The 26605-nt window shown below is 42.6% G+C and overlaps 1 protein-coding gene across 1 annotated transcript in view; it reads right to left on the bottom strand.

Annotated features, from left to right (window-relative positions):
- Window positions 1-1559: 1559 nt before the first annotated feature.
- The window catches only part of evi5l (ecotropic viral integration site 5 like), a 34298-nt gene continuing 9252 nt past the window's right edge, over window positions 1560-26605 (bottom strand). Inside the window, exons 2-20 of the mRNA XM_076727817.1 lie at window positions 24685-25069; window positions 20199-20388; window positions 19282-19506; window positions 18433-18507; window positions 18118-18243; window positions 17802-17945; window positions 17587-17676; window positions 16665-16762; window positions 16403-16463; window positions 16223-16276; window positions 15708-15740; window positions 14652-14792; window positions 9546-9662; window positions 8025-8165; window positions 7758-7934; window positions 7190-7336; window positions 6651-6746; window positions 6354-6449; window positions 1560-3923 (exon numbers count right to left, since the gene is read on the bottom strand). Of these exons, the coding sequence (XP_076583932.1) occupies window positions 3615-3923; window positions 6354-6449; window positions 6651-6746; window positions 7190-7336; window positions 7758-7934; window positions 8025-8165; window positions 9546-9662; window positions 14652-14792; window positions 15708-15740; window positions 16223-16276; window positions 16403-16463; window positions 16665-16762; window positions 17587-17676; window positions 17802-17945; window positions 18118-18243; window positions 18433-18507; window positions 19282-19506; window positions 20199-20388; window positions 24685-24926 (2562 nt within the window). The 5' untranslated portion in view covers window positions 24927-25069 and the 3' untranslated portion in view covers window positions 1560-3614. The remainder of the gene's footprint in view (window positions 3924-6353; window positions 6450-6650; window positions 6747-7189; window positions 7337-7757; window positions 7935-8024; window positions 8166-9545; window positions 9663-14651; window positions 14793-15707; window positions 15741-16222; window positions 16277-16402; window positions 16464-16664; window positions 16763-17586; window positions 17677-17801; window positions 17946-18117; window positions 18244-18432; window positions 18508-19281; window positions 19507-20198; window positions 20389-24684; window positions 25070-26605) is intronic.

Here is a 26605-nt window from a genome sequence, read left to right as displayed (position 1 = left end):
AAAACAATCCCGACCCTAAACTGGTCACTAACGATATGATAAGATAGTAGATGTTAACTCGTCTTTTGCAGCTACCACGCCTACTAACGTGCAAACGTTCCACTGAAGTTAACCCCTCACAAACCCACAACGCTATTTTGCAGGGTCACCATCGCCGCATCCTGAGTTTTGCGCTGCCCTGAATGACTGTGATTGGTTTAAAGAAATACAAAGAGCGTTTTTTTCCCTATAGCAAAGTGATAATGGGGACAACCAGACGTTTCTCCACAGATTGACAGGTCTGGCTATGTGAGACCAGGTAGCTGCGAATGTCAGATGGCAGTTTCGGAAAGTTACAGAAATTGTCAGAAACAAATGCCCCCTTAATCCGACATGAGGAAGGATAAGAAAGGGTTGTTGCCTTGGGCATGACGTGACAAGCAGGCATGCATCGACTTCCACATCAAGCCCACATGCAGCTTTTCCTGTTGAGCCTTTGAATCCCACAAAGGAAAAATGGAGACCACCAGCAACAATGAAAAGTACAACTTTGAGAGGCAATTATAAAATGTAAATGCCTTGAAAAGCTATTTCCAGCCACAAATGTTATCAAAGAGAAGTTTGATAGAATGAAAATCTTAAGGATTATAACCAGCCAGTTATCACCCAAAGTAAATGAATGTAAGGGCCTAAATCTCATGCTTAACAGAGCCGATACCAGTCTACATTCTCTCCATACAAAGAACTAGAAGGAGCACAACTGAATCCATTTGGTCACTCATTTGGGCTGAAGATATCCAAATGCTGATTTCGGTGTCGAGATTTCAGTTGTTGCACCCGCCAACGACCACTAAAAAGCTGTTATTTGCAATAGTGCGGTGGGCAAACCAACATCCTCTTTAGCTCTTTGATGGGCATTACTGGAAGATCCAATTTCCTTATTGCTTAGAAGATGGCAATCATTATCTTCCTTCATTTGTACTGCACACAAATGTTACTTAGCACTGTGAAGCAGGAAGTGGGCCTTTAGAGAATTTAGAGAAAATCTTCCAACATCTGTCTGAAGAATAAAGAAGGACAATACAAAGACCAGAGGGACAATCTCAGAGAAGTACTTAGATAAGGTTGAGGTCCCTCTGAAGAGCTGAATATAATAAGAAATGATCCCGCCATGAATCCATTAATCCACACCATCTCTCACTGCTAATGTCAAGAGCAGCAGAGTTCCTCCGCCTTTGTAGTGCAAAAAGCAGACGGCTGCTCTCCACCCTGTCTGACAAACTATACACTCTGACTTCTCACCATCTCCAGTGAGACCTGACTGACAGTGATACAGCTTTAAATCTCATCTATATACTTTTCTTAGTATAGTTTGTATTTCTCCATACATTTTACACCCTTTTTTCTACACAGAATATATCAGTGTTTGATATGTAAAATACTTTCCACCCACATTTTCTCCACTCATGATGGCACCCTTACAATATGAACTACTCCCTCCACTTTCATTGGCCCACACGCTGCAGGTTTCACTGTCAGAAAGTGATATGAGCGCACGAAGTGTAACTCCAGATCAGCACTGTTACCTGGATTTATTGTTGCTTGTATGGGACACTGATAATTAAAGGAATGGTTTGACATTTTGGGAAATACATGTATTCGCTTAAATACACTGATACAGTCTCATGTTGGCTTGTTAAATATAAAATTATAACCAGGAGATGGTTAGCTTATTTTAGCATAAAGACTGGAAATGAGGGAAACACTTTGCCCAGCTCCGGTCAAGGCTATCAAAATCCACTTAATTTAAATGTTACATCTTGTTCAATTAAAGCAACTAAAAAACAGATTCTTCCTTTTGCAAGTTTCAAGTTAAAATAATAAGCAATACAACACATCTTTGCTTAATTCAACACTGTCAGGGGTTTGACTAGCTGCTTCAGCCTCACTCGATTTGGTATGACCAGTAGCTTATAATGCTAGCTAATGTTAGCTAACCTTAACTGAATACTCTGTTGTACTTGGAAATGATATTACTGAGTCGGTTCATTGACATTATGACTCCTTTCTACTTGTGCTAATGTTCTTTATGTTTTAGTATTTATGTTTGGACCACTTGTGGCCAAAGTTCAGCTAAAAGTTACTTACTCCTGCGTAAAACTTTTGGAGTTTAATGACTTTTTCTTTACTGTGTGCAGGCGCTCGCTGTGCCCTGGCTAAGCTATCTGTCTCCTGGCTCCTCCAACTCTCAGCAAGAGAGTGAATAAATCTATTTTCCAAAAAATGGCAAACTGTTCCTTTAACTCACACAAACACAATGATAATGGTTTCTCAGTTTTCAGGTTCGATCGGTCTGCACAGTACTTGTCAACCTAACGTACGGCAGAGTTAACAGGAGGTCGCATGTTCACCTCACCAAGCTAAAAAAAAAACCAAACAAACTTAACAAAAGAAAAAAAAGAACAACACCAAAAAGAACAAGTTAATCCAAAATCATAGCAGCACATTTTCCATCTCTGAAACACTGAAGTGTCACAGTAACCCTGTAACAGACGACCAGTTGGCACAAAGGACGGTGTAGAAAGTTTGGCCTCTGTCGGTATCTCTACACTCCTATAGTTTCATATAGATATATAAAAAAATAAAAAAATATCAAAATAAATTACAACATATAAATAATTTCTAAAAAAAAAACCAAAAGATTTGGCAACATTGAGTTTCTTCCTTCCTTATTTTGGGTTATGGTGAAGATGTGTTGACATGAGCTGTTCTATTAACTCGCTCGCCTTCTTGTCATCTGCAAGCCACAGACACAGAAAACACACACACACACACTTAGTTTGTTAAAACGCTCATGATTCTCTTACGAATGCCATCTTGTGATATGCCTACAGTTTGATGTGTACGCTGCTCCTCTCACACTCGTCACCCTTAACATTTTCTTTTTAACACTCGGTCGACTGAGAGGTAAGTGGATGGCTGACAGAAGTTCTTTTTCATGTGTGTCTTCCTAATGAGAGGCATAAAAAGGGAAAAGAGTGGATAAAGATGTATTTAACTCTGAATCAATCGGGATGGAGCGTTATATAAGGGTAGACAGAGCTTACAGTGTGTCAAGTGTCTGTTACTTAGATGATAGGGAGAGGGAAGAGTCAGTTTCTGTCTGACTACCCATGATCCTCTCCTCGTCACAGTCACAGATTCAGGTCCAGTGGTCGATCTTGAGCAGTGAGCAGGGACGACACTCTTGCTGGTCCAGTTTTAGTTCATTTTGTTTGTCTGTGTGTCACACGTTTGTGTTTGGATGGATATGTCGGACAGTTTCTGGCAAGGTTACACGTGGGAACAAGGAGAGAGGCTTTACATGACCTCTTTGTCAGGGAACACGGGATCATGTGGGGGACGAGGGGTTGGACACAGTAACAGGAGCGGAGACGATGGGGAGTGATGATCAGAAGAGGTCCAATCAATGCCACTATGTCTGCATCAAGTTCAAGTCAAACACTGGAAAAGCCAAGGAGAAGGACTGGATTGGATAATACAGTCCCACTTTACAGTAGCAGCCCGTCCTGCAGCGCTCCAGCATCTTTTTAGGTCAAAGAAATCCAATGAAACCTTCACACCTCCTCCGGGTCTCAGTTGTCCAGCGCCTCGGCGCACACCATGCTGCCGTATAGCTGCTGTGGATCCGGATGTGTCCGCACCCGCTCCTCCGCCTCGCTGTCCGTGCTGCCCTCGCTGTCGAGGCGGGCAGACGGGTGACACGGGCCGGACAGGGTGGGGTAAAGGGCGTTGGCAGGCAGCGGGCTGGGGAGAAGGTCCTCGTCCGAGCTCAGGTAGTCCCCCTCGGCAGAGGCGGGGCTGGCCAGACAGAGATCCTGGTAGTTGGTACTTCCTCCACCGCTGACCCTGGGGGCTGCCTTCTGTCCTCGCAACTGCCTGATCTGAATACAGAGAAAAAGGTTTTACTTCAGTCAGCTCTATAAGCAGGTTTGTCTGTATTTCAGCGGTATTTACAGCATTTTGTTCAACCGAAAGCAGGAGGTCCTAGATTTAAAGTCGAGATGAAATAAGTCTTCTTAACCCAAGAGATATACGTCACCATGCAGACGCTAGATACTTTAAAAATGCTGTTTCGTCTGGACTATAAAAGCTGACATTATTGTGTATTTTTCTCACCAATAAATCCCAAGAAAAGACCAATCCTCAGTGCTTACTTCCTTCCTACCCTGGATGAGGCACTCAGCCCCAAGGCCATTTATTCCCACTGAAGATGTAAATCTTTCACAAATGTTGACTTCATTTTCTTTAAAAAGGTAAGACTTTTTTCCTAAAACAACTGGGCACTGTAGCTTTTAGCAACTGTCAATCAAACAGGAGTAAATCGTATATTTGTTAGGGACTATTTTAAATGGGGGATAAAACATAACTAATAATAATTACTTAAAATCTGTTCGCTGAGCCTTTGCAACAGCATTAAATGTCAAGTGTTGGGAATTTTTTTGAACGGTTTGTTGGGTTTGAAAAAAAAAAAACCTGTGAAACCCACTGATCTGAGTCCTGCTTACCATTTTGAGGTTGCGCAAATAGGGCAGTGGGGTCTTTACAGCTAAATCTGAGCACCACAGGTCTCCCACCTGGCAGGAGAGTCACGTAAAACGGCTCGATAAAACAAGGCAACCCGAAAAAAAAAAACAAAAAACCCTTGTGCTCGGGTGTTTCTGTTCCATCACGGCTGTCCAGCTCTCAGCGTCTGCTCTAGCCTGAGAGAAGAGCTTCCACCACAGCTCGTCTGCATGTGCATGCTTCTGCCGTGTTAACCTTGCATGTACCACAGTGACTCATGACAAATCTCAGAGGTTTTTGTTTCCCCCTCTCACACACTCAGGCTAGCTGCAGAGGGCGGGGGGGGAGGGGGAAAGCAGCGGTTAACCAGTGGAAATGTTTTGACTGTGTCAGACTGCTCTTCAAGCTACAGCAATCTGCCACTTTTTTGGGAGTCTATCATTTTGTTTTTGCAATAATAACCGTTTAATATCAAAATTAAGAGGAGACTGCGGAAATGCTGAACTACTGCAAAATGTGTTGTCTTTGCAAAATTGCTCAATTCTTGCCATTGTGTGTATAATCATGACAGCTGCATTATGTAGAATCTAAGCATCGGCACTGTTAGCACGATCGCTTAGAGGACGACACTGAGATTTTTCTAAATTGTTCACTGCTTCCTTGTGTGTACTCACGCAAGTTTCGGTCTCATTTGTCAAACTGCTGCTTTGATGAAAAAAGGTGGGGAGAAGAAAAGAAAGGAGCGGTAAAGGGCAGGGTAGTCTCATCACGCCCCCTCACTTAAAACACTTCCCTCCTAGTCACGCACTGCCACTCTCTGAATGAACAAACCCAGAGAGCATATCGGGTGAGAACTTTGTGTCACCAAAACAGGGTTGGAAACATCTTCATAAAGTGTTCTCAACCCACCAGTCCTCTCCAAGTGAAATTAGAAATATGGAAATCAGCAAAACTGGAGTTAAAATAAATGTTTTGACAGCGGCAGAGCGAGAGAGCTGCACAGCTGTGGACTCAACTGAGAGACAGATAAAAAAAAAAAAACAACTTTCAGACTGTCATGCACATTTTCTATACAAGCTCACTCATCTTTCAGAAGTAAAATTCACTCTGAACCAAATGATGAGAATACAGCTGTTGGGGAAGAGCAGTCGTCTCTTATTACAAGAAGGCCATTGACACGAATGTGTCTGGGTGGAAGTGGTGTCTGTTGCGAGGCTGCACGTAGATGAAAGACTCTTCTGCGGCGGTTAACATGGCTGCAGGATATCTCTCCACGTTTCTGTGTGTCTGTGTGTCTATTACGTCTGCACGCCATTTTGAAACAAAAGTCATCAGTCAATAAAACCACATAGCGAACAGTATTATTGACAGTGTCATCTGTATTACTGTAACCCTGATAAATCATAAGCTCTCAGTTTATAAAATATCAATAACTGCTGAAACATCTGCAGGCAACATGTTAAATCATCCGTCCACGTTGACAGGTTTCAAAGAGAAGATAGGACTGTCTGGCATTGCGCCTGTTAATGATTGTTTCTGCCACGTGGAGAAACAGTTGACTAATCAGAGTTTGGTGGGTGGGATCTTGAAGGAGGATGTCATCCTCCAACGTAGCTGGCTAGCGACTTAGCAACACAAAATTCAGTGACAGAAAAAAGCAGCGTGTGGACGAGACTGATGATCTCACATCGACATATTTCCTAGATCAGAGTTTAAAAAAATCACATCGGTGGGACAATGCGTCTCATGCTACTGACTGGTTAGCAAACCAGTAGATGGTGCAGTTTTTGTGCGTGTGCATGTCCAACCTCATTCTTGAGATCAGCGATCTGGTCCCGGAGTTGGTTGATATACTGTCTGGAGTCAGAGTGGTTCAGCTGGCCCTGGATCAGCCCTTCCTCCTTCTGAAAAACACATTTTACACACAGAAGGTTAAAGCCACAGTCTTGCTATCGTTAGCATGTTGTTAAATCAATCGTTTGCATACACACGTTAATACCTACACTGAAACACTGTACGTAGGGTTAGCCCATATAGAAACAGAGGCACAAACACACACACACACACACACACACACACACACACACACACACACACACACACACCTGTATCTCGAGTTCAGCAATCCTCTGTCTGAGTTCAGCCATGGCAGCCATACTGTCTGCCTCCCTCAGTCGCACTGCCATCACCTCCTCTTTACTCTAGGGGAGAAGGAGAGAAAGAAGACATTTCCTGTTTCATAGCTGAATGCTGTGGATGACAATGACATACAGGATTTCATAAACGTCTCGGTCCGTCCATCTACATCTCTGTCCCCCTCATAAATCCCAGATTTATAGTCAGACTCATTTCTCATCCCCTTTTGCTGAAACAGTTTTCTATTTCTGCTCTATTTCTCCTCCCTTCCTCTTTCCATCCTTCTCTGTCACACCCTGTATTCTTTCTATGCTCTTCATCCCTTCTTCCTCTTCATTTCTTGTTACTTTTCCACTCAGTTGAAAGTGTATCATTGCTATATGTTCGTATCTTTATGTTTCATTAAGCTGGACCAGGAAAATGTTCTCCCATCAATCAGCCTTTTCTCCCTGTTACTTCCCTCCTTCCTCACTAACTCCTTTTCTTTTTCACTCCTCTCCATCCAGACCTTGCAGTCGGACTCGGCCTGCTTCCTTTTCATCTCGTTGAGCTGGGCCTGGAGAGCTTTGTTCTGATTGGCCAGCATCTGCAGCCGGTCCTGCAGGGCGGAACGTTCCTGCTCATTGCGACCAATTAGCTTGCTGTGGATCTGGTTCTGGAGTGAAGAAAGACAAACGTGAGAGGGCTGAGTCAAGCGTCGTCATTAGTAAATTGTTGTGTGGCGAGCTTAAGTAATCAGAACTTCCCAGGGCTTGAGGTGACATCTTGACATGGCTTATTTTGACAGTCCAATACCAAAAATACTTCATTTATAGTGAAAAAGTGAAGCTGGAACCAGTGAATCCTCGGCATTATGCTTGTTGAAAGACTTTTCTTCTCCATGTGTCATTACTGTTTGCTGCATTGCACTCCAGGGAAGATCTTCCTTTAACATTTTATCATGACTGTTCCTTAAATTGACTTGAAACACAACTGCACTGATGTTTGCACCATACATCTGTCTCCGTAGGAAAGGGACTTCTATGTTTGCATCCCCTCTAAGACTGACAGTGTATGCGTTGTACAATATGTCTGACCTGGCTCTCCAGCTGCAGGGCTTTGAGTTTAACCTCTCGGAGCTCAGCCTGAGCCTGGGCCTCCCTCAGTCTGACTGTCATCAGTTTGTCCTGCAGCTCGTTCATGGCGTTCTTCTTCGGCGATTCCTTCCAGTGGCCACCCCCACCGCCTGTGCTGCTGCCACGGGACATGTGATGCTGCAGGAACACAGGATGGGCAGGTGTAACTGCACAGATGGGGCACATGATCATGCACTCTTAGAGAAACTGCAGCAGTCTGTGTGTTACCTGCCAGCGCTGGTTGAGCTCAGTGATGGAGTCCTGCATCTCTCTGAATGAGTTCAGTGTCTCCAGCTCCCTCAGCTTCATCTGCTTCACCTCCTCCTGCAGAGCTGCCACATTGTTCTCATCAGGCAGGCAACTGCTCTTCTGGATGGACAAACAGAGGGGTGTTATGCAAGACAAAATCTGGGGCATGGGGGTCTTTCGAATAACGAATCTGACAGATTCAAAGACTTTGGGAGGATTATTTTAAAACTTCACTAACTCTGTTTTAGTAGCTTGTAGCTCTCCCACTTCATATTCAGGTAAATAGTGTATATTCATTCAGAGATTTATATTTTACTTATTTGTGTTGTTATGGTTACTGGAAATGACCACAATGCAAATTAATTTAGAGATCAATAGTTGTATTTTCAAATGCAATGCAGTGGAGGATTTTCATGCCTACCTGAACGTCTGTTTGCAAGACCCAGGAAAGAATCCCTAAATCTCTCCAAGTTCACTTCCTGGTCCTCTCTACCTCAGCTGCAATGACCATCTTTCACAGGTCACAACTAGCTAGTGAGCCAGAAGTCTAGACTGAGGGATGGCTACTAACTGCAGCTGATACTCGTCAGCTATCTTCCCTGTATTTCTCAAATGCAATGAGATGTGAATAACTAACTGTATGTCATTTTCACATGTTGAAAAAGGGGCTGACGCTCCACTAACCACTTCAGCAGCACACCGCTAAGCTGCAGCCTACATCTCCTCCAGCACTGATGTGAAACACAGTGCTGTGTGTGTGTGTGTGTGTGTCTGTGCCTACTTGCTGTTGTGAACCAATTTCACTCTGCAACTTTGGATGAAACCAATACCACAGGGAAAGGGGGTGTGTAACTTTTTGAGGTATGATCTATGACATAATTAGAATAATCAGTTTGACTTCAACTATAAAATGACCGAAACTACGTTATGAAAAAATAACATGTACATGGACATCATGACTGGACATGATGTGTCAGGACAACATGTTTACAGGTTAATAAGATGAATTAGTCGACAGTCACATTAGCACGTGAGGCTGTACTTAGGCGCAGTGGTGCTCTGAGGTCAATGTCAACATGCTGATGTTGAGTTTAGCACGTTGGCGTGTTAACATTTTGCTATATGTATCTGTAACCACAAAGTACAGTTGCTGAGGCTGCAGATATTTGGTCATAAGCCTGAAAGGGACATGAATGTCTGCCAAATTTCATGTCAATCCATCCAATAACGGTGGAGATATTTTCTAGCTTTCAGTTTTATGTTACAGTAAAATCATCATCAGGGGAAAACAGGGCAGCTGTTGCTCAACACCTTATGAAGTAAAACTGAAAGCTTGAAACATCAAATGTGCTTCTTTCATGGTTTGGACTCACACTTGTCTAGTTTAGCTTACAGTCAGATTATCGTTAACACGTTCACAGCTGCACATGTCTGCTGTGTCTGCTCATGTTTCACACTCTGTTTTCTCTCACACACTAAAATGTGTGTCTGTTTGCACACCTTCTCCAGGTCGAGGACCTTGTCTTGCATTTCCTTCAGCGCTCCCAGCAGCTCGGCCTCGCGCAGCCTGGACTCCTCCAGCTGGGTCTGCAGATTGTTCACAAACTGCTCTGTGTACTGAAACAAACATCACTGGTGTCACTGGGGTATACTTTGATCCTTGGTTAACTGAAATCCTTTCAATTTTTTTTTTTTTTGTCATATGTAGACTAGTTGCAAATGATGGTGTTAATCATGACTTGGAGTTCAGCTCAGCTAAGATTAGCCCAGTGCTTCAATGGGGTGAACTGTGCCAAAAGCTGCCGCTATCTCTCTCTTTTTTCTGTGTTCCTTTTGTCTCGTCAGCTGAGAAATCTAACAGCAAATTGAGTGTTCACACACTGAATCTTTGCCAGTCCAGTGTTGGTCCTTTTCTGAGGACTAATGTCATGAAGAACATGTTTTCTGCACACTTCTACATTTGGGGCAGGCAGCAGGAAATTTGCAGAAAATCTGCAGCCATACATGCAGCAAAGCAAAGCAAACATGACATCTCCCCCATTTCTGTAACAAAAAAATCAAAAGCATCAACACCAATGTGCCACTTTACGCCCTGATCATGATCACCTGCAGCTCAGCTGCAACAGGAACAAAATGAAACAGGTCTTTAAACTTGTATGATGCCTCAACAGCGTTGGTTGAGTTCTCTTTTCTGTGAGTGACGTTCCCACTACTTAATAAACACATGTAAAGTAAATGAACTTCAAAATAGCTGATCATCAAAATTAAGTTGGTATCAAGTGTCATTCCTGCCCCACTGATTCAGAGTTATGTCAGAAAGTAGAGAGCTACTGTAAATTTTCTATGCCACCACATCAAAGAGGAAGTATAAAGTTAAGGGGTGTGAGTGCAGCAGAAAACCAGAGATGGCTGAGTGGAAAAATACTTTTCCTACTACGCAAAATACAAAAGCTTGAAATTGGGCAAGTACATAGCGTGCGTAAAAAGTCTCGATTTGTCATTTCAGGCTTCTCAGTCTTGGTTATCAAAGAGGACTATGAGTATCTGGAGGTGTGTGAACTCTGGTGGCTGATGGCTGCCAGCAGTCGGAGCTGGAATAAATGCAACTGTCATAATGACATCAGTTCCAGTGCGCACTCAAAGCACCGAAATAATAAATCAATGACTCACTTGTGCTTGCGTGATTGTATGGAAAGAGAGGAGCCCGATTGTCACACATCGTATTCTCACAGATGAGTGTGAGCTGCTGATGTGACTGTGAATTTTAACTGTGAATCCTGCGTAAAAAGCATAAAACTCATTTGTATTGCTAACTTATTCATTACAAACAGCAGCTAGTTTGTGTAGACCAATAACTGAATCGGAGCTCCTTTCTGGCTTTCACACAAAAGACAACATGTGCTCTTATATTCCTAATTAATGTGTCCTCCAACAGAATCATATAGAGCAGCACAAATCATATTTAGACAAAAAAAAAGATGTTCATATAACAGTGTTTTAATTTCCAGTGATGGAGGCAGTTTTCAAGTAACAATACTGCAATATAAAAGTACTCCATTACAAGTGAGTGTTATACTATTAAATATTATAATATTAGTTATAGTTATTGCAGATGCATTCACATATAAGTACTATTTTACTGTTGTAGAGCTATTAATTAAATTATACACTGTTGGACTGTTGTAATTACATTATATCCAACTGTCAAAATAAAACGTGTACAAAGTGTACAAACATTTAAAAAGTCCAGTATTCCCTCTGAAATGCCGTGGAGTAGAAATTTAAAGTATGTCAAACTTGTACTTGAGTTCTTTGCTTGAGTAAATGTACTTAGTTACATTTCACTGGTATCACAAACTATTCGATAAAGTCAAATCAACTATTTTAGAACTTCAAATCCTCTGAAACCAACAGCGATAATATAATGAATTGGTGATCAAACAAGAATTACTGCCTTGCAGTTCTTTGCCTCTGCTAAACGGTCAAGTTGCAGTTTACATCCGAGCGTGTCCAGACTCATACATGTCATGAGGACTTTGAAGGGATTTAGCATGAAGTAAATAAATGGAAGTCATCGCTATCACTGTCATGTATGATTCCAGTGAATAATGTCCAGTGAGAAACATGCTGTCTTTTTATGATTTTTATGATTTCAGGGCAAGGTTGACCTTTGACCTTTAGGATATGAAACATCATCACTTCATCATTTTACCCTATGAGACATTTGTGTGAAACTTTGTCATAATTAGCGTATGAACTCTTGAGTTATGGCTAAAGGAATCTGCCTCTGGCGTTGTGGGACAGACATACGGTAAACCTGAAAACATTACACCTCCAGCCACGGCCGTCGCCGGCGCGGAGGCATAATCAGAAAACCATGATGCAGCTTTTTGCACGTTTAATGTCATTCGGGCCACGCATATCCAGACAGCTTTAAGTTTCACATTGTTTCAGCTCTTCTCCAGCATGCTGGATTTCAAATGAAATGGTGATGATGAGTTTCAAAGATTTTGACTGTGGTCACATTCATACTGGGAGAAAATATTTTTCTGAATGTAAACATCCTACAATTGAAGTGAAAGAAAGCACGACCTACAGCCCAAGTCCCAAAAACATGGGACGCTGTGTAAAACATAAATAAAAACAGAGTGCAATCATTTGCAAATAAACCTCGCTCCATGCTCGCTTGTGAACACCTGAGCCTTTCCAGGATGCCCCTTTCATACCCAATGATGATGCTATCACCTGTTATCAATCAACCTGATTACCTGTGGAATGTTCCAGACAGGTGTTTTTTCCCAGTCTTTAGTTGCTCCTGACTCGACGTGTTTGAAACATGTTGCTGACATCAATTTCAGAATAAGCAGATATTTACAAAAATCAATGAAGCTGATGAGGTCAAACATTAAATCGATTGTCTTTGTACTGTTTTCAAATGTGTATACATCAAAAAATCTAAGCAAATGATCAAATTCTGTTTTGTTTTTTTTACACAGCATCCCACTTATTTTTGTAATCTGGGTTGTAATAGTTGCTTCATTTAAATTCAGTATGTTGGAGACCAAAAAAAAAGAAAAAAAAAAGTCTGGGGTGCTGAGCTTTGCAGGGTTAGTTCATGAGTACATTACTCATTTCCTCTGAGCTTCACATGGAAACATGACTGTGTGATTCTTTTCTTTGTTAATATTGTTAACACAAATCAAAACGCAGGAAAGAAAAAAAAATCTGAACCAGACTTGTGATTTGGTGTGATCGGTAAATAATCACCCAGAGCTGATTTCTACAGGTGAACAAAATGCTTCATTTGTGCTGCACAGCACTGTGCTGCCACCCTGGGTGTGTTGTTCTTGATGTGGGTGCGTTCGAATCTATGCCACTGACACTGTGGTTGTTTGTCTCATGTGGATGAAACACAGAGACGATGAAATAAAATGCAGCATAAGCAGGATGAGAGGTGAGTTTACACCATCAGCTGCTATAGAAACATTTCCATATACTGTATTAAACAAATTACGGACATAAATGACATGAAAGGCTCCCTGTGGAGTTTTTGACCTCTAGAGCATCGTTCGTATATGTGGGTCCTTTTCCCTGGGTTTTGTTTGCGTTCCTGCATACAAATGCTGGTGAGACAATGCACACGGTCGATCTGTGAGACTGCCGGCGGTGATAATGCACCACAAAACACAGCAATGCACCAAACAGAGGCAGGGAAGAAGAAGAAGTGCACTGGCTAATAAATAATGATGTAAACACGGGTTTGAAACCTTGAAGACAAACCAGCTTTGTGAATGTTTTACATGGCAGGAAGTGCAGTCGACGCATCTGTTAAACCTCGAGGATACACCATGTACGGCTGTATGAGAGCGGGCACAGAAATATGACAGACTGCATCCGAAATCATCGAATGATTTCTGTGACATTTTCAAGATGTGAAAACTCTTAAATTTGTGGTTTGTCTGAGTGGCTGTTTTTATCATCCTGTGTGGAGCTGCGACGATTGGTCCATTAATTGATTAGTCAACAGAAAAGAAGATTCACTGCCGACAATTTTGATAATCAACTAATTGTTTCATTTGCTGGTTCCAGCTTCTTAGACCGAGAATTTGCTGCTTTTCTTTGTCGTTTATGATTGTAAACGAAGAGTCTTTGGCTTTTCAACTGTTGTTTGGACAAAAGAAGCAACCTGAAGACGTCACTTTGGGCTCTGGGAAATAATGATGAGCATTTTTCAGCATGTTTTTACATTTGAATATTTTAATATATATTTGTGTGCCAACCTGATAAATGTGCTCATATTACATGTCAAAGGGTTCAAGACCAAACACACTTTGACACAGTCTGCATATTTCTGTTGCTGTCATGAGAAACGCGCCTTCCTTGTCTTCAGGTTGTGAAACAGCTCTTCTGTTTTGGTGGCTTGTGTTGCAAAGTTCCACTGAAGTCTTGAGACAATGAGCGTAATGCAATCAGTTCATTCAAGTCAAACACGGGCTGCTACACATCTGACCTTAGACTGACTGCATGCTGTGAGGTGACTTGACATCTTCCAGGAAAAGCCACAACCTTTCTTGGACAATGTCAGCACAGCGTTTCTTGTTAAAGGAATAGTTCAACATTTTGGGAAATATCTGTATTTGCTTTATTTCGCAGAATTCACTTAGAAGTCTGGCACCGCTCTCATGTCTGTTTGTTAAATACAAAGCTATAGCCTGCAGGTATCTTAGCTTAGCATAAAGACTAGAAGCAGGGGAAAACAACTAGCGTGTCTGTTTACACTAATTTGTACGGGTCCCAAAAAGTCAAACTAGTCCTTGAAGTACTTAAGACTGGAAAACGGATTTTGCCGACACCTTCGCACTATCCGTTCTCCAAACTTGTATGAACTGAATCAGGAATTACATTTAAGATTTTGCACATAAAAGCAGCCCTGATTTTGAAATCTGATCTGATCTCTTGACCTCAGGAAGCATTACCTAATAAATGGTCCAGCTGAGAAACGAGGATTAATTGCTTCTGCTTGTTGTTCAACATACGTGTGGGAAAATGACCTTTCACTTCTGCTGCTGCAACAGGCTCCGGCACAGACTGCGGGTTGGTGTTTACCTTCTGTTGCTGCAGCTCTCTGATGGTGTCCTGTGCTTTCTCGAGGCTCTCGCTGGCTGTATTGCACTGCTGCCTCACCACCGCCAGCTCCCGCTTGATTACGTAGTTCTCCTCCGCCTCCTGTGCCCTCGTCACCTGACCCTGGAACAGCAGGCCAGAGCAGGAAGGGGGTCAGGATCAGCTGTGCAGTTTAAACTTTAACATGCAGACAATATACCAATGCAGGGAAAATGTTAATTCTGGGCGTATGGGGAATGCAACATTATTAGTTTGACATTTTGGGAAACAGGCTTCAGGGGAGATTGATACCACTCATGTTTTTGCTTTAAATTCTAACGCTACAGCCAGGAGCTGGCTAGCTGAATTAAGCAGAAAGACTGAACACAGGGGAAACAGCTAGCCTAGCTCTGTCTGACAGCAACAAAATCTGCCCACCAGCACCTCTAACACTCACTAATTAACACGCTATATCTCCTTTGTTCAATTTCCTCAAGACCTGAAGTGTAAAAAGTCTGAAAGATTCTGACACACCCGTAAAACCACAACATCTCGTTTTAACACTTTGGTTTTTGTACAAATTAAACAGACACATTAACATGTTAACTAGTGAGCTAAGCTAAACTAAGCTAAGATAATCAAAGCATCTCATGGCAGTAGCTTCATATTTAGCGTACAGACATGAGAGTCAAGTCAACACATTCCCAAAATTGTCAAACTATACAGCTTGTTTCATTCATATTCTGGTAAACTGTGATTATTTAAAGTCTGTCATACTAATGATAATAATAAAGTTTCACATGCCACATGCAGGGATTGTACAACCTCATATTAGAACGTCCATCATGGATAAACAGCACATGCATTCAGGGATTACAGGACGGTCTTGTGGACTGAACAGACACACAACATAAAGAATATCTTTCATGCACTTTTGGCTGGTTACCGTTCAGAAGAGAAAGAGAAGCAGTGCAGGAGAGCAGAAAGAGGAGGAGGAGGGAGGTACGAGGAGGGCAGAGGACAGTGAGGTCAGCAGGAAAGTGGTTTGCAGTACTCTACCTGTATCAGTCTGTCTGCCAGAGCAGCACTCTCCTACAGCGCAGCGAAGAAGAGGAACGAGATGATGAAAAAAAAAGAGATGAAGAGACAGTGAAAGACAGCGGGACACCAGGGAGGATAAACCACCACAAAACCCAGAGGAAATTCCAGGAGGAGAAAGAAACGGGATCACAGGTTTAGGAGTCAATCAGTCAAAACAAAGGAAGAAGAAAGAGGCCTCGGTGCGATCACTCAGAGGAGGACAAGATTACAGACTGTAGCGCCTAGCATCCACACCCACAAACACACAAACACACACTACAAGAACAAACCTGAGCAGAAGAAGAAAACCGTCAACAGAAAATGAGCCGACAAAATGAAACCCACAGCATTATCTCGTTCCAATGTTTAACTAGGTCTGATCCGAACGGGAAGAGTCCTCCGCTGAGAGATCTGGCTGCTTTGTCTCTATGATGCTGCATAAACCAGATTTGTTTTAGCGTTTAGACGAGATGCAATCAAAGCTCCTCTCTTACCTTCTCCAGAGTCTCGATCCTCTGCTTCAGCAGCCTGTTTTCTGTGCGTAACCTCTGAGCAGAGAGAGGAGAGAGAGGTACAGAACAGTTGTTTGACCAATTCAGTTTTTAAATCCTGCTAACGAAGTATTTACTGTGACATCTACACATAAACACACGCACACACACACACACACACACCTTGATCTCAATTTGTTCCTCCATTTCTTTGTTCTTGATTGTGGTATATTCTTTCTCAAGTCTGATAAAAAACAAACAAAAACAGCAGAGGATTATTAATTTTTTAAAGAACTAGGTTGCTGTGCTTCATTGATTGGTCTATTTTAATCTTATCTCAAAGATCAGTGCAAAAACCTCAGCATTAGTCAGACAAATCCTACTGGGCCACATGAAGCCCGTCCAGAGCCTCACAGGGCGTTAGCTGAGTAATGAGCGCTCTTACTTCTTCATTCTCTTGGGGTTGTATTTAACCTGGTAGGCCCTGAGGATCAGCTTGTCTGGGCAGCTGTCAAACTGGTGGGGGATCACCTTCTGGAAATGCTGGCAGACCCCGAGGGAAACACAAGATTAGAGAGCGCAAGACAGACAAAGATGCTCGTTCATATTTTATGAAGAAGCAGACAGACAGCAGTAAAGGCTCAACACGGGATCCACACCTCATCCAGCTATGACGGCTCTGACACACTGTGATTCACAGGCAATGAAGTTTATACAGATGTACTCATTTTGAGTTCAAATGTACCGTATTTTAAATGAGATGAGACTCATTTTTCAGTCATAAATGCCAAAATTCACTCGTTTCATCTTCTCAAATGTGACGATTTGTTGCTTGTCTTATATGATACTAAAGGCAATACTTGCGGGTTTGGACTGGAAATTATAATGTCCATTTCTGTCTGACATTTAATTGATAAAATTGTTAAATTAATCAAGTGAATTATCAATAGATTAAGCAATGATGAAAATAACAATTATCAGTAGTTGCAGCCCTGTTTCAATGGGCATATTACTCCAACCTGAAAATCTAACCTTTGATTTTTTTTCTTAGATTTTGTCTCTAATTAAAGATTAGACACACTAAATGCAAACAAAGATCTAATTCACAGGTTTGGTGGATTTTTACTAAGGAGCAACAAATGCATTTTTTTTTTTTTTGCCTTACCATTAACACCATCACACACCATCAAATGAGGCCTGGTTTTGGTTTCTGTTTTAAATTAATGTGACTGAGTGAAGCACGCCTGCCGTTTAGATCTCTCTAGTTCAGGAAGCTCGCGTGCGAAAGGGAAAATGGGACACGTGACTAGTGATTGAATCTGAACAGAAATTCATGCAACAAGCAGTCAAAAGCTGCAGCTGCCAACCTGTGACATGCCCTCCATGTCCAGCTGAATGAGGTCAGTCTGGTTGTACTGCAGGATGGCCAGCCCCACACGGAAGATAATCTCTAGGCCCTGCAGACAGGTCACATATTTCACTGGATGTGCTCATCTGAAATAACAGAACTGAATATGCACAGTCAACACACATCAAATGCGTCTTCTGACAATTCAAAACACCTACCCATAATGTTTCCTACCTCATACATGAAAATGTCAAAGATACGCGTGGCGACAGGCAGAGGGAGGAAGGTGAGGAAAAGGGTGAGGAACCAGGATGAAGCGTACATGGATGTGTGGAAACTCTGGGATCGAAAATGGACGTTCAGCTCTGGAAGTTGCTCCTATGATTACAAAAAAAGAGGAAGATTTTAAGTCTGGAATAACTAAAATATAGTCAAAAGGACATATAAAGAGATGTGCTTGAGATATACATGAATGATCTGCTGCCCCCCTGTGGATGAGAGTTACACTGCAAGCCTCATGTTTGCTGACACTCTCCTGCTTCCTCTTTACCTGTAGCAGGTACTCAAACTGGTAGATGCAGAGGCCCAGCTCAGCCATGCTGGGTTTGAACAGCTCCCTCAGACGGTACTCCTGCATCAGACGCACAAAGACACAAAACGCCTCCTCCTCGGGCATCTGGGAGGAGGGGAGAGGGGTGAGCGAAACTCCCTCATTAGGCATAAATTAAACCTAGCTTATGTTGAACAGGGAAATCTAGTGGGACTGATTAAAGTGATGCTCGGACATAATGTGCTGAGACTTTAGGATAAATATCCTCATTGTGGATCATTTATGGATAAATTACCTGAAAGCTCTGATCATTACCTGCATGAGCAGCAGACCAACAATGAATGCGCTGCCTTGGCAGTAACCAACCTCTCGATCCACCAGAGAGTATGCCTGAAAACACACACACACACACACACACACACACATTAAATTTGCTGTGTGCTGTATTTATACAGCGCAGCACAGATTACATCTGTAATCCTGACCGAACATCCAGACTGAGAGCGACAGTCCCTTCATTTCCTGCTCAGCTGACCTACCAGGGACCTCAACTGAGGTGTACACTGTCTACAAGCTTGTTTCCGTGGCTGTGAACAACAAATCTCTACATTTTTGTTTAAATTTATTTGGTCAAATTTATCAAGCGTCCTGCTGTTCCAGTCTCTCAAATACGATGATTCGCAGCTTTTCTCTGTTTCATATTATTGCAAATTGAACATCTTTAGGTTTTGGCTCCTTGGTCGAAAAAAAACAAGCATCATCTTGGGCTCTGGGAAATCGTGACGGGCATTTTTTCCATAATCAAAGAAATAATGGACATATTAGAAGGAACCCAAAGGAGCTCAATGCTTTAAATGAATGTATTTATAGGCAGATGCCATTTTGTCTGTATTGTGCAGGAGCATGACATGCAGGCAGAGGAACACACATTCTCGTTCATGTTGTTCTGTTGATTGACAGTTGCTGCAGTCGATGTACAAAGAAACAAAGGCAGCGAAGAGGAAGACTGCGATAATTAAAGAAAATACATATATTATTATTAGCATTGTCTATTTTGTCATTGTTTATTAGACAGGACGAACAGTCGAGAGTCGATGGGAAAATAAGGAATCACAAAGGTCCCTGACAAGACTACGCTTACAAGGTCAACGCTGCAGCGCTCACCTTCATGACGTTGAAGAGGACCTCTTGCCCCAGGCTGTCCTGGCCTTTGAAGAACTCATGCTCGGGGTAGGTGCGGGCGATGTCTCTGCGGATGAGCTTCTCACAGGGGGATGACATCTTTAGCAGCTCAGAGTACTGGTTCTTCACCGGCATGTCCGTGGCGTTACCCAGCAGCTGCCAGACGATGGCCCGGAAATGATGAGGGATGCCCTTTCTGATCAGCTCCTGGAGGGCAAAGAGAGAGAGCGAGACATTAAAGAGGATTAATAGCTCTTTCCTTAATGTGGTGAGGGATGATTCTACCCTATGACTTTTTTTTGTTTTGCGTCTGTAGAGTTTGCCGGCAGCCAGTGTCATGTTGCTCCCATTTTGCCCTGACTCATTTTGCTGTCCTGTCCCTTCATCCATCTTCTCTTCCCCTGGGTTTCTCTTCTTGTCACAGAGGACACAGAGAGACACGGAGAGGACGGGAGGAGAGAGCGGCGTATTGGTGCAGTGCAACTTAAAGCTGCCGGTGCAGTGGTATTAAAACTATTGTGTTAACACATGGCGACAAATTCATCAGGGAGAGTTTTCTGTTCAGTTTTAAGGGAATGTCAGCAAAAATAAACCCTCCGCTACTGACGCACACGTGTGCACATCCACAGACCAGCGACAAAGTCTGCGAGTGGACACAGACGGCCGATCAGCCTCTGCATAAAAGGTGACATCGGTCAGGGATTTACCGTCCCCTCTTTCTGTTTTGCTCCTGCCCAGTAAACTTCCCGTGAAACCTGACCAACAATATGTAAAAATAAAATGAGGAGACTGATAATCTTCCTACTGATGTTCTCATTTTTAACTAAATTCAATGACATTCTGAGGAAAATGCTGCATATGCTAACGTAATCTTTCCATCTCCACCCCCCGAGCCCCACCTTCAGGAGTTTGTCCTTCTTGCGCCTCCACTCCTCCCACTCATTGACGATGCGGCCCCACAGGATCCAGGTATCCTCCTCCAGGTGAGACAGGTTAGAGGAGGCCGAGGAGCTGGACACCAGTGAGGAACCGCTGTTGCGCCGCGAACCGCTCATCGAGCGCATGGACTTGGAATCAGCCTCCAGCAATCTGCATGAAGAGACAGTTTATGAGGTTGGGAAGCTCAAATCGCAATTGATTTTTCCTGAGGAAAAAGGCACACGATTACACATCACAGCATGTTTGTCTTTACAAGATGGTGCACACAGAGAGCGAAGATGTGCATAGGGAGTCATGGCAGGCAGATGTGACATTGAGGCAGATGTGACATTGCGAGGATCAGTACAGTTTGTAAAAAAAACCTTGCAGAGGCACCAGAAGCCTCAGGGCTTGTCATCTTAAACTAGAGACTCGGGGGTTGACCCATGACGACATTACACACACAGCTGGCGGACTATGGAAAAAGTAACAATATGCCTTTGTACACGGGGTCAGACCAAAGGGAGGATCCCAGTTGACAGAGTTAATTTAAAAAGAAAGTAGGCCACATCTCATACGCAGTACAACTGGATGACAGTACAATAAGTTCATATTGTGAACAACATTTCCAAATGCCTACATGACCGTGTACATATTCTGTTTGTGTGAGTATAATAATAAAGTTTGTTTGTTATTTTGGTCTTGAGATGAAAATGTTCAAACACAAATTCACTGACACGTGCTCTTTACAATCAAAGTCAGCAGAGCTAGTTTAGCCAGAGCAACTTACGAGACAAGGTCAAGCTGAGTCAGGCAGTCTTAAACTGTATTTCTCACAAATAATCAAGAGTTAAAGGAATATTTGTGCATTTTGATGAGGAAGCTAATTAGATTTTTTGCTCAGAGCCAGATGAGAAGATCGATCCCACCCTCATGTCTGCACAGTAAACATGAAGCTGCAGCCAGCAGCCTATTAGCTTAGCTGCTACGTCACTGCTTCTGGTAAAGACATAGCCCAGCAAATAAGGCCTCATAAAACCAGAACGTGTTTTTACTCCTCAGTGCTTGTATGGATTAAACAAACAAGATAAAATATGCTAATTGCTTTGGTTTGCTGGTGCTGTCAGGCTGATTTTGTTGGCTTTTTTGGTTGTAATCTAAAATAACCGACAGCTGGATGCAGCTTCATTTATTGATATGAGAGCTGTGTCGATCTTCTCATCTAACTCTAAGCTTAAGTGTTGATCTGTTCCTTTAAAAGTTTTTTTTTTTCCTTTTTAAATATCAGGACAGAGATGATGTGATTAAAGAGACCGCTCTTCACCCTGAGGGGGTTAGGTTCAGTCCCACTTTGACCCCAAATGTCTGATTCTCTTAAGTCACTTGACATCGATGTGTTGCATTTTCACTCCTCTGCTGAAACATGTGATGGCTGCATGAGCTACTGTACAGTATGTGGCTCCTTACACTTAAAACAGACCCTACTGGTCTTAATAAAGTCTAATTAAATCATACAGAGATTTCCCACAGAGAATCTGGTGCTCTTACTTTTGTGGGATTAAGCCTTAACCCAACAGAGGGAACAAATCTCACCCTTGAAGAGTGAAATCAGGTGATTACATTTTCTGATATCATCCTTGAGAAAACAGATCCTGAGCAGATAAAATAATGAGATTCCTGGAAGTAAAGTCACATCCTGGGTGCATTTAGGTGTTTTACCTTCCAGCAATAGCCAAAGGTTATCAGGTTTAGCGACTGAGATGTTCCTCTGATGTAGGGCCTTTTATTAATGATGTGAATTTCAGGTGGCATTTTTAAGGATGCCAGATATCACTTTGTATCATTGATTGAGACAAACAAACATAATTACAATGTTACCCGTGATAAAATGACAATGATATTGCAGGCTGTGTACTGTATGACAAATGCAGGGTGAAATGGATCAGTACTATGTCTAAATCCCTGTGTAGTGAACTGTAACTGTGCAACTCTCTGTTTAACTGACAACCTAATCCTAGTCCTTCTGTTTATGTATATATGTATATGTATATATGTGCCCAGTGCCCACCTGTTCCCTGTGTTGCCTAAAACACTAACCTACATACCCATTTTCAGTTACCCAGAGTATTCCTTGCAGACGTAGAGCATGCAGATTTGTGATTCTAGGCCAAACTGACATTTGCTTGTGGTCATTTTACACAAATCCTTTTGCACTGGACTGGGTGCACACACACCTTGAACAGCGACAAGGCCAAAACGGTCTGTTTTTGAAACAAGTCAGTGTGACCACAGCCCTAAAGCACCCGCAATCTAACATTTGAGCATCAAACTCTGACACCCTGTGGGCTTGAAGGGTGACTGTAAAACATTTAGCTTCATTGTTTAATTGAGCTCAGATGCTGCAGCCTAATTGGATTAGAGATGGTTCGATGGAAAACTTTTTACTGCTGTTGCATAATTGACTTCTCTGCCATCCATCTCTGTGCTTACGTTCTTGTCACAGGGCTAAACACACTCAAATGTTGGACTTTGATTATCACTTTAAGCCTCACAAATATCAATTTTTAATGTCTTCACGTACTCTTGAAAATGAGGGATTGGTTTAAAAGCTCTCAGAGAGCATTTGAAGGACAGACTTTCTTCTTCATCTCAGCACATTTCTGGGTGTTTCACAATATTCTGATGATTGATCTGGACTGTAATATTAGTGTTAGCTATGTACTGCTGGATATTTGGCATTTAAAGCAGAAAACATTGTATGTGATCAAAAGTCACGCACTTTGATGTTCCTAGTGAAACTTTTAAAATTTCAGCATCAGGAAGAGCTACCTAGACTGCTGATAACCTGAACCACTATCTTAATTAACAGTCCATGGAGACTGTATTTTTCACCTGCTATCATGAAGTGCTAATTAGATTCCATATTAGACCACCTCATTAATAACATGTTTTACACGCTACCTTCATCCATCATTTTCTGCACTCTTGCACGTGAAGTCAGACTGCACATACCCTTTTCACTTTCTTTCACCTGTATTCTTGAGCTTGTTTGATCAAGAGTTTTTAATTCATAATTCATCAGTTATCTACAGTTCGTAGACTTTTCTTGTGTTATTTTATACACAGGCAGACAAAGGCAGGTTTCCAGAAGCCTGTAAAAGGTCGTCAGTCTGCAGATGGCTGCAAAAATGATATTGTGCTGAAAGACTGAGGCTAAATCTACGTGTCCCAGGCAAAAAGTAAGCATCCTCACCAGCTGGCCAACGTTAAATCAATAACAGCATTGCTTTGTTTCGCAGGTTAGTGTTAGTTTGTCAGTATGGTTGGGGGTGTTATTTCATTAAAACAAAGCCCTGATTGGCTGCTTTTACATACTTTTCAAACTCTCTCTTGACAGATGCCCATCGTCCTGAATCCAGCCATTATGTTCACAGCTGCGACACCTTCTCATAGGCACGCTTCAGCTCTGAGGAGATGTGCTTCTTCCCAACCACCATGTTGCCTCTCACCAGGCCTATGCACCTGGCCAGGGTGCTGAACACAGCTTTCAGGGGTTGAATATGATGATGTGCTGCAGCTGAAGCATGTGAACCACTCACATGCTTCAGCTGCTGGACCCCACATCTTCTGTGGGGGGAGAAGCACAATCTCAATTTGGTTAACTCTGCAGATATCAATTACATGACAACCACAGTGAGCTTTGTGGGGCGTTCCTCAGGGGCATGTTTAATTAAATGGTCCAGAAATTTCATGAGGAGCTCAATGGCCATGTATCTCTTATCAGAGCACCCATACAGGCTGTTTCTTGGATCATCCAAAACATACGCCATACTGGCAAGGCAGTGGGGATAAATGATGAAGGGAGGGACACTTTCACCAGCTGCACTGACAGCCAAGTGCAGAGAAATGTGCTCCCTGGTGGCTGCCAGCTGACGGCAGACTTGCCTCTCCCCTTTCTGTCACATTGCCTTCTCCTTCGACTCATCCTTACCTCCAAGAACAGTTTCATTGCAGTTAGATGAGGCTTGTCATGGAGACTCTGACTATCCGCTGTGAGAGCGAAATCTCAGGAAGGCCTTGTGGGCATTTCTTAAAATTTGGCATAGACACTCACTTAGACTCAAGGATAAATTGATTAGATTTTGGTGGTCAAAAATCAAAGGTCAAGGTCGCTGTGACCTCAGCTGGTGACTTAACTGGATGGCGGAGGCGGCCATTCTAGTTTTAGTTACTTATTTTTGGTCATGGTTAGTATTAATGTTAATATTAATTTATCAGTTGATAAAATTGGTTCCTTTAACTCTGGATGACTTTTTTATTGGATCCCCACACATGAATTACACATTTTAACAGTTTTCAGCAGTGAGTTACTGAGTTGATTTATAAAGTAAGTGTAGTATTTAGTTATAGTTTTTGTGGGAAAAGTTCATGAGTCCAGGGTTAGGGTAGGGTTGGGGGAACTCTCACCTATTCTGCTCCTCCAGTTTGGCCAGCAGCTCCAGCTCATCAGGACTCAGGTTCTCCGAGTCTGCCGGGGAAGCTGCTGGTGCTGATAGCACTGCGTCATGGGAGGATGAGTCTGGGCTGAGCACTGGGCTGCCCGTTGATGGGGGATCTGGATCCATGCCGGGAGGAGAGGAAGGGCACTCTAGCTGAGGGAGAGCCCCACAGGAGCCCTCTCTTTCTGGGCTGCCGCTGGGTATAGACATGGCGGTGATGATAGAGTGGGATGGGTGAAGCAGTGTGGGTGTGGTTCCAGTCTCACTGTTGGTCTCCCTCCTCAGTGAGCCTGCTGTCGCCTGATTGGCCGTCCGGCTGGCACTGGTGCCAATATGATCAGAGGTCTTTAAACCTGTCAGGGATGCAGAAAAAGCTGAATGAAAATGGCTGACCACAGACACTTAACGAGTCAACAACTCATCACCAAAATAACATGACACATATGTTCTCGGGTTGTACAAAACCAGTGGTTACACAGCATGATATATCTGACCCCGATAAGTTTTATCTTTACTATAACAGTAGGACTGCCATGATGATCTTTTTTTTTGTTTTGTTAACCCATCACAATACCCCAGAGCTTTAGGCTCGTGTCTTCAAATGTAATATTGTTGAAAATTAGGAGGAGCGTGTCAAGTCAGAGGTTATGTTTGGCTTATCAGACTGAACACTAGCACACTGGTCATTCTGCTCCAATCCACATGAAGATGCCAATAATGGCTCTCCACACCCTGGCTCGAGTAACTACACTGAAGCAGTGGCCCTTAGTCACTGTAATGACATCATCCTGACTGAGAACATCAGGCCCGTCACTGCAGACAGACTCTGCTATCAGAGAGCTGTTTTTCTTCACACCAAGACAGACAGTTGCCCAGTGACGCCTAACAACATGTAAATAAACTGCTGTGATTTGCACACTGTAGACAATTGGATCATAAATAAAATAAGATGAATCATTGGGTGAGTTCAGAGAGGTAAGGCAGGTGTCACAGAGCTAATAAAGAGCTGAAGCCACTGGCAAGAAACAGAGGAGCTTTTAATGATTTCACACCCAGGAAGAAACGGTGGAAAATTGATGTAACGGTTGTGTTTGGGCTGAGGGCGTTGTGAATAAAATCTTTTTTAAAGATATAAAAAAATAAAGTTGTGTGCGTGTGTGTGTGTGTGTTCCAAGTTTAATTACTTAAGGACATACAAAGGACAGGCATTTGTGTCTTGAGTGTAACATTTAACTTGCTAATGTTAGACAGCACATCTAGAGCCTGTGATTTGCTTTCCCTCATCACTTTACAAATACATGCACAAGACAGAGAGCTGAATATTAAAGGGGCAGTGTGAATATTTCACATATGCCAAAGGAAAACACACATCCCAGAAGTTGGCTGTTGTGCTGCATAAGGCAGTTACTAAAGCTTCTCACCAGAGAAGCAACAGGAGCGAAGACTCGTTCAACATGGACTTTACAGACAAACTGTGCTTCCTTCTCTTTCTGTGCTGCAGATAGCAATCAGAGAGGCGGCCGAGGAAGAGCTGCAATTGGTCATAGGAGAAAATGTGGCAAAAGCCGAGATATTGCTCTGTCTACTCCCCTGACTCTCCCTCCTCTGCATTATGGATGGCTTCTCTTTTGCTGGGGGAGGCCTAAGGTAATTACCTCTAGCCAGACACACACACACACGCACACACGCAGGTTAATAACAACTCAGGATTAATACTTACATTACAAGTAAATGTAGAGGTAGACGAGAGAAACCCCACATAGAAAATACAGTATTCATATTCAGCATACTCAACAAATACCACATCCAACTGTTGTTAGAATAGAAAACTCAAAAACAATGCAATTAAGGATTGATTTTTTTCGTGTAATCAGCCATGAAGGTTGAGA

The sequence above is a fragment of the Chaetodon auriga genome, chromosome 4 (assembly GCF_051107435.1).
Source record: "Chaetodon auriga isolate fChaAug3 chromosome 4, fChaAug3.hap1, whole genome shotgun sequence".
NCBI lineage: Eukaryota > Metazoa > Chordata > Actinopteri > Chaetodontiformes > Chaetodontidae > Chaetodon > Chaetodon auriga.
This window is presented reverse-complemented; position numbering and strand designations above follow the sequence as displayed.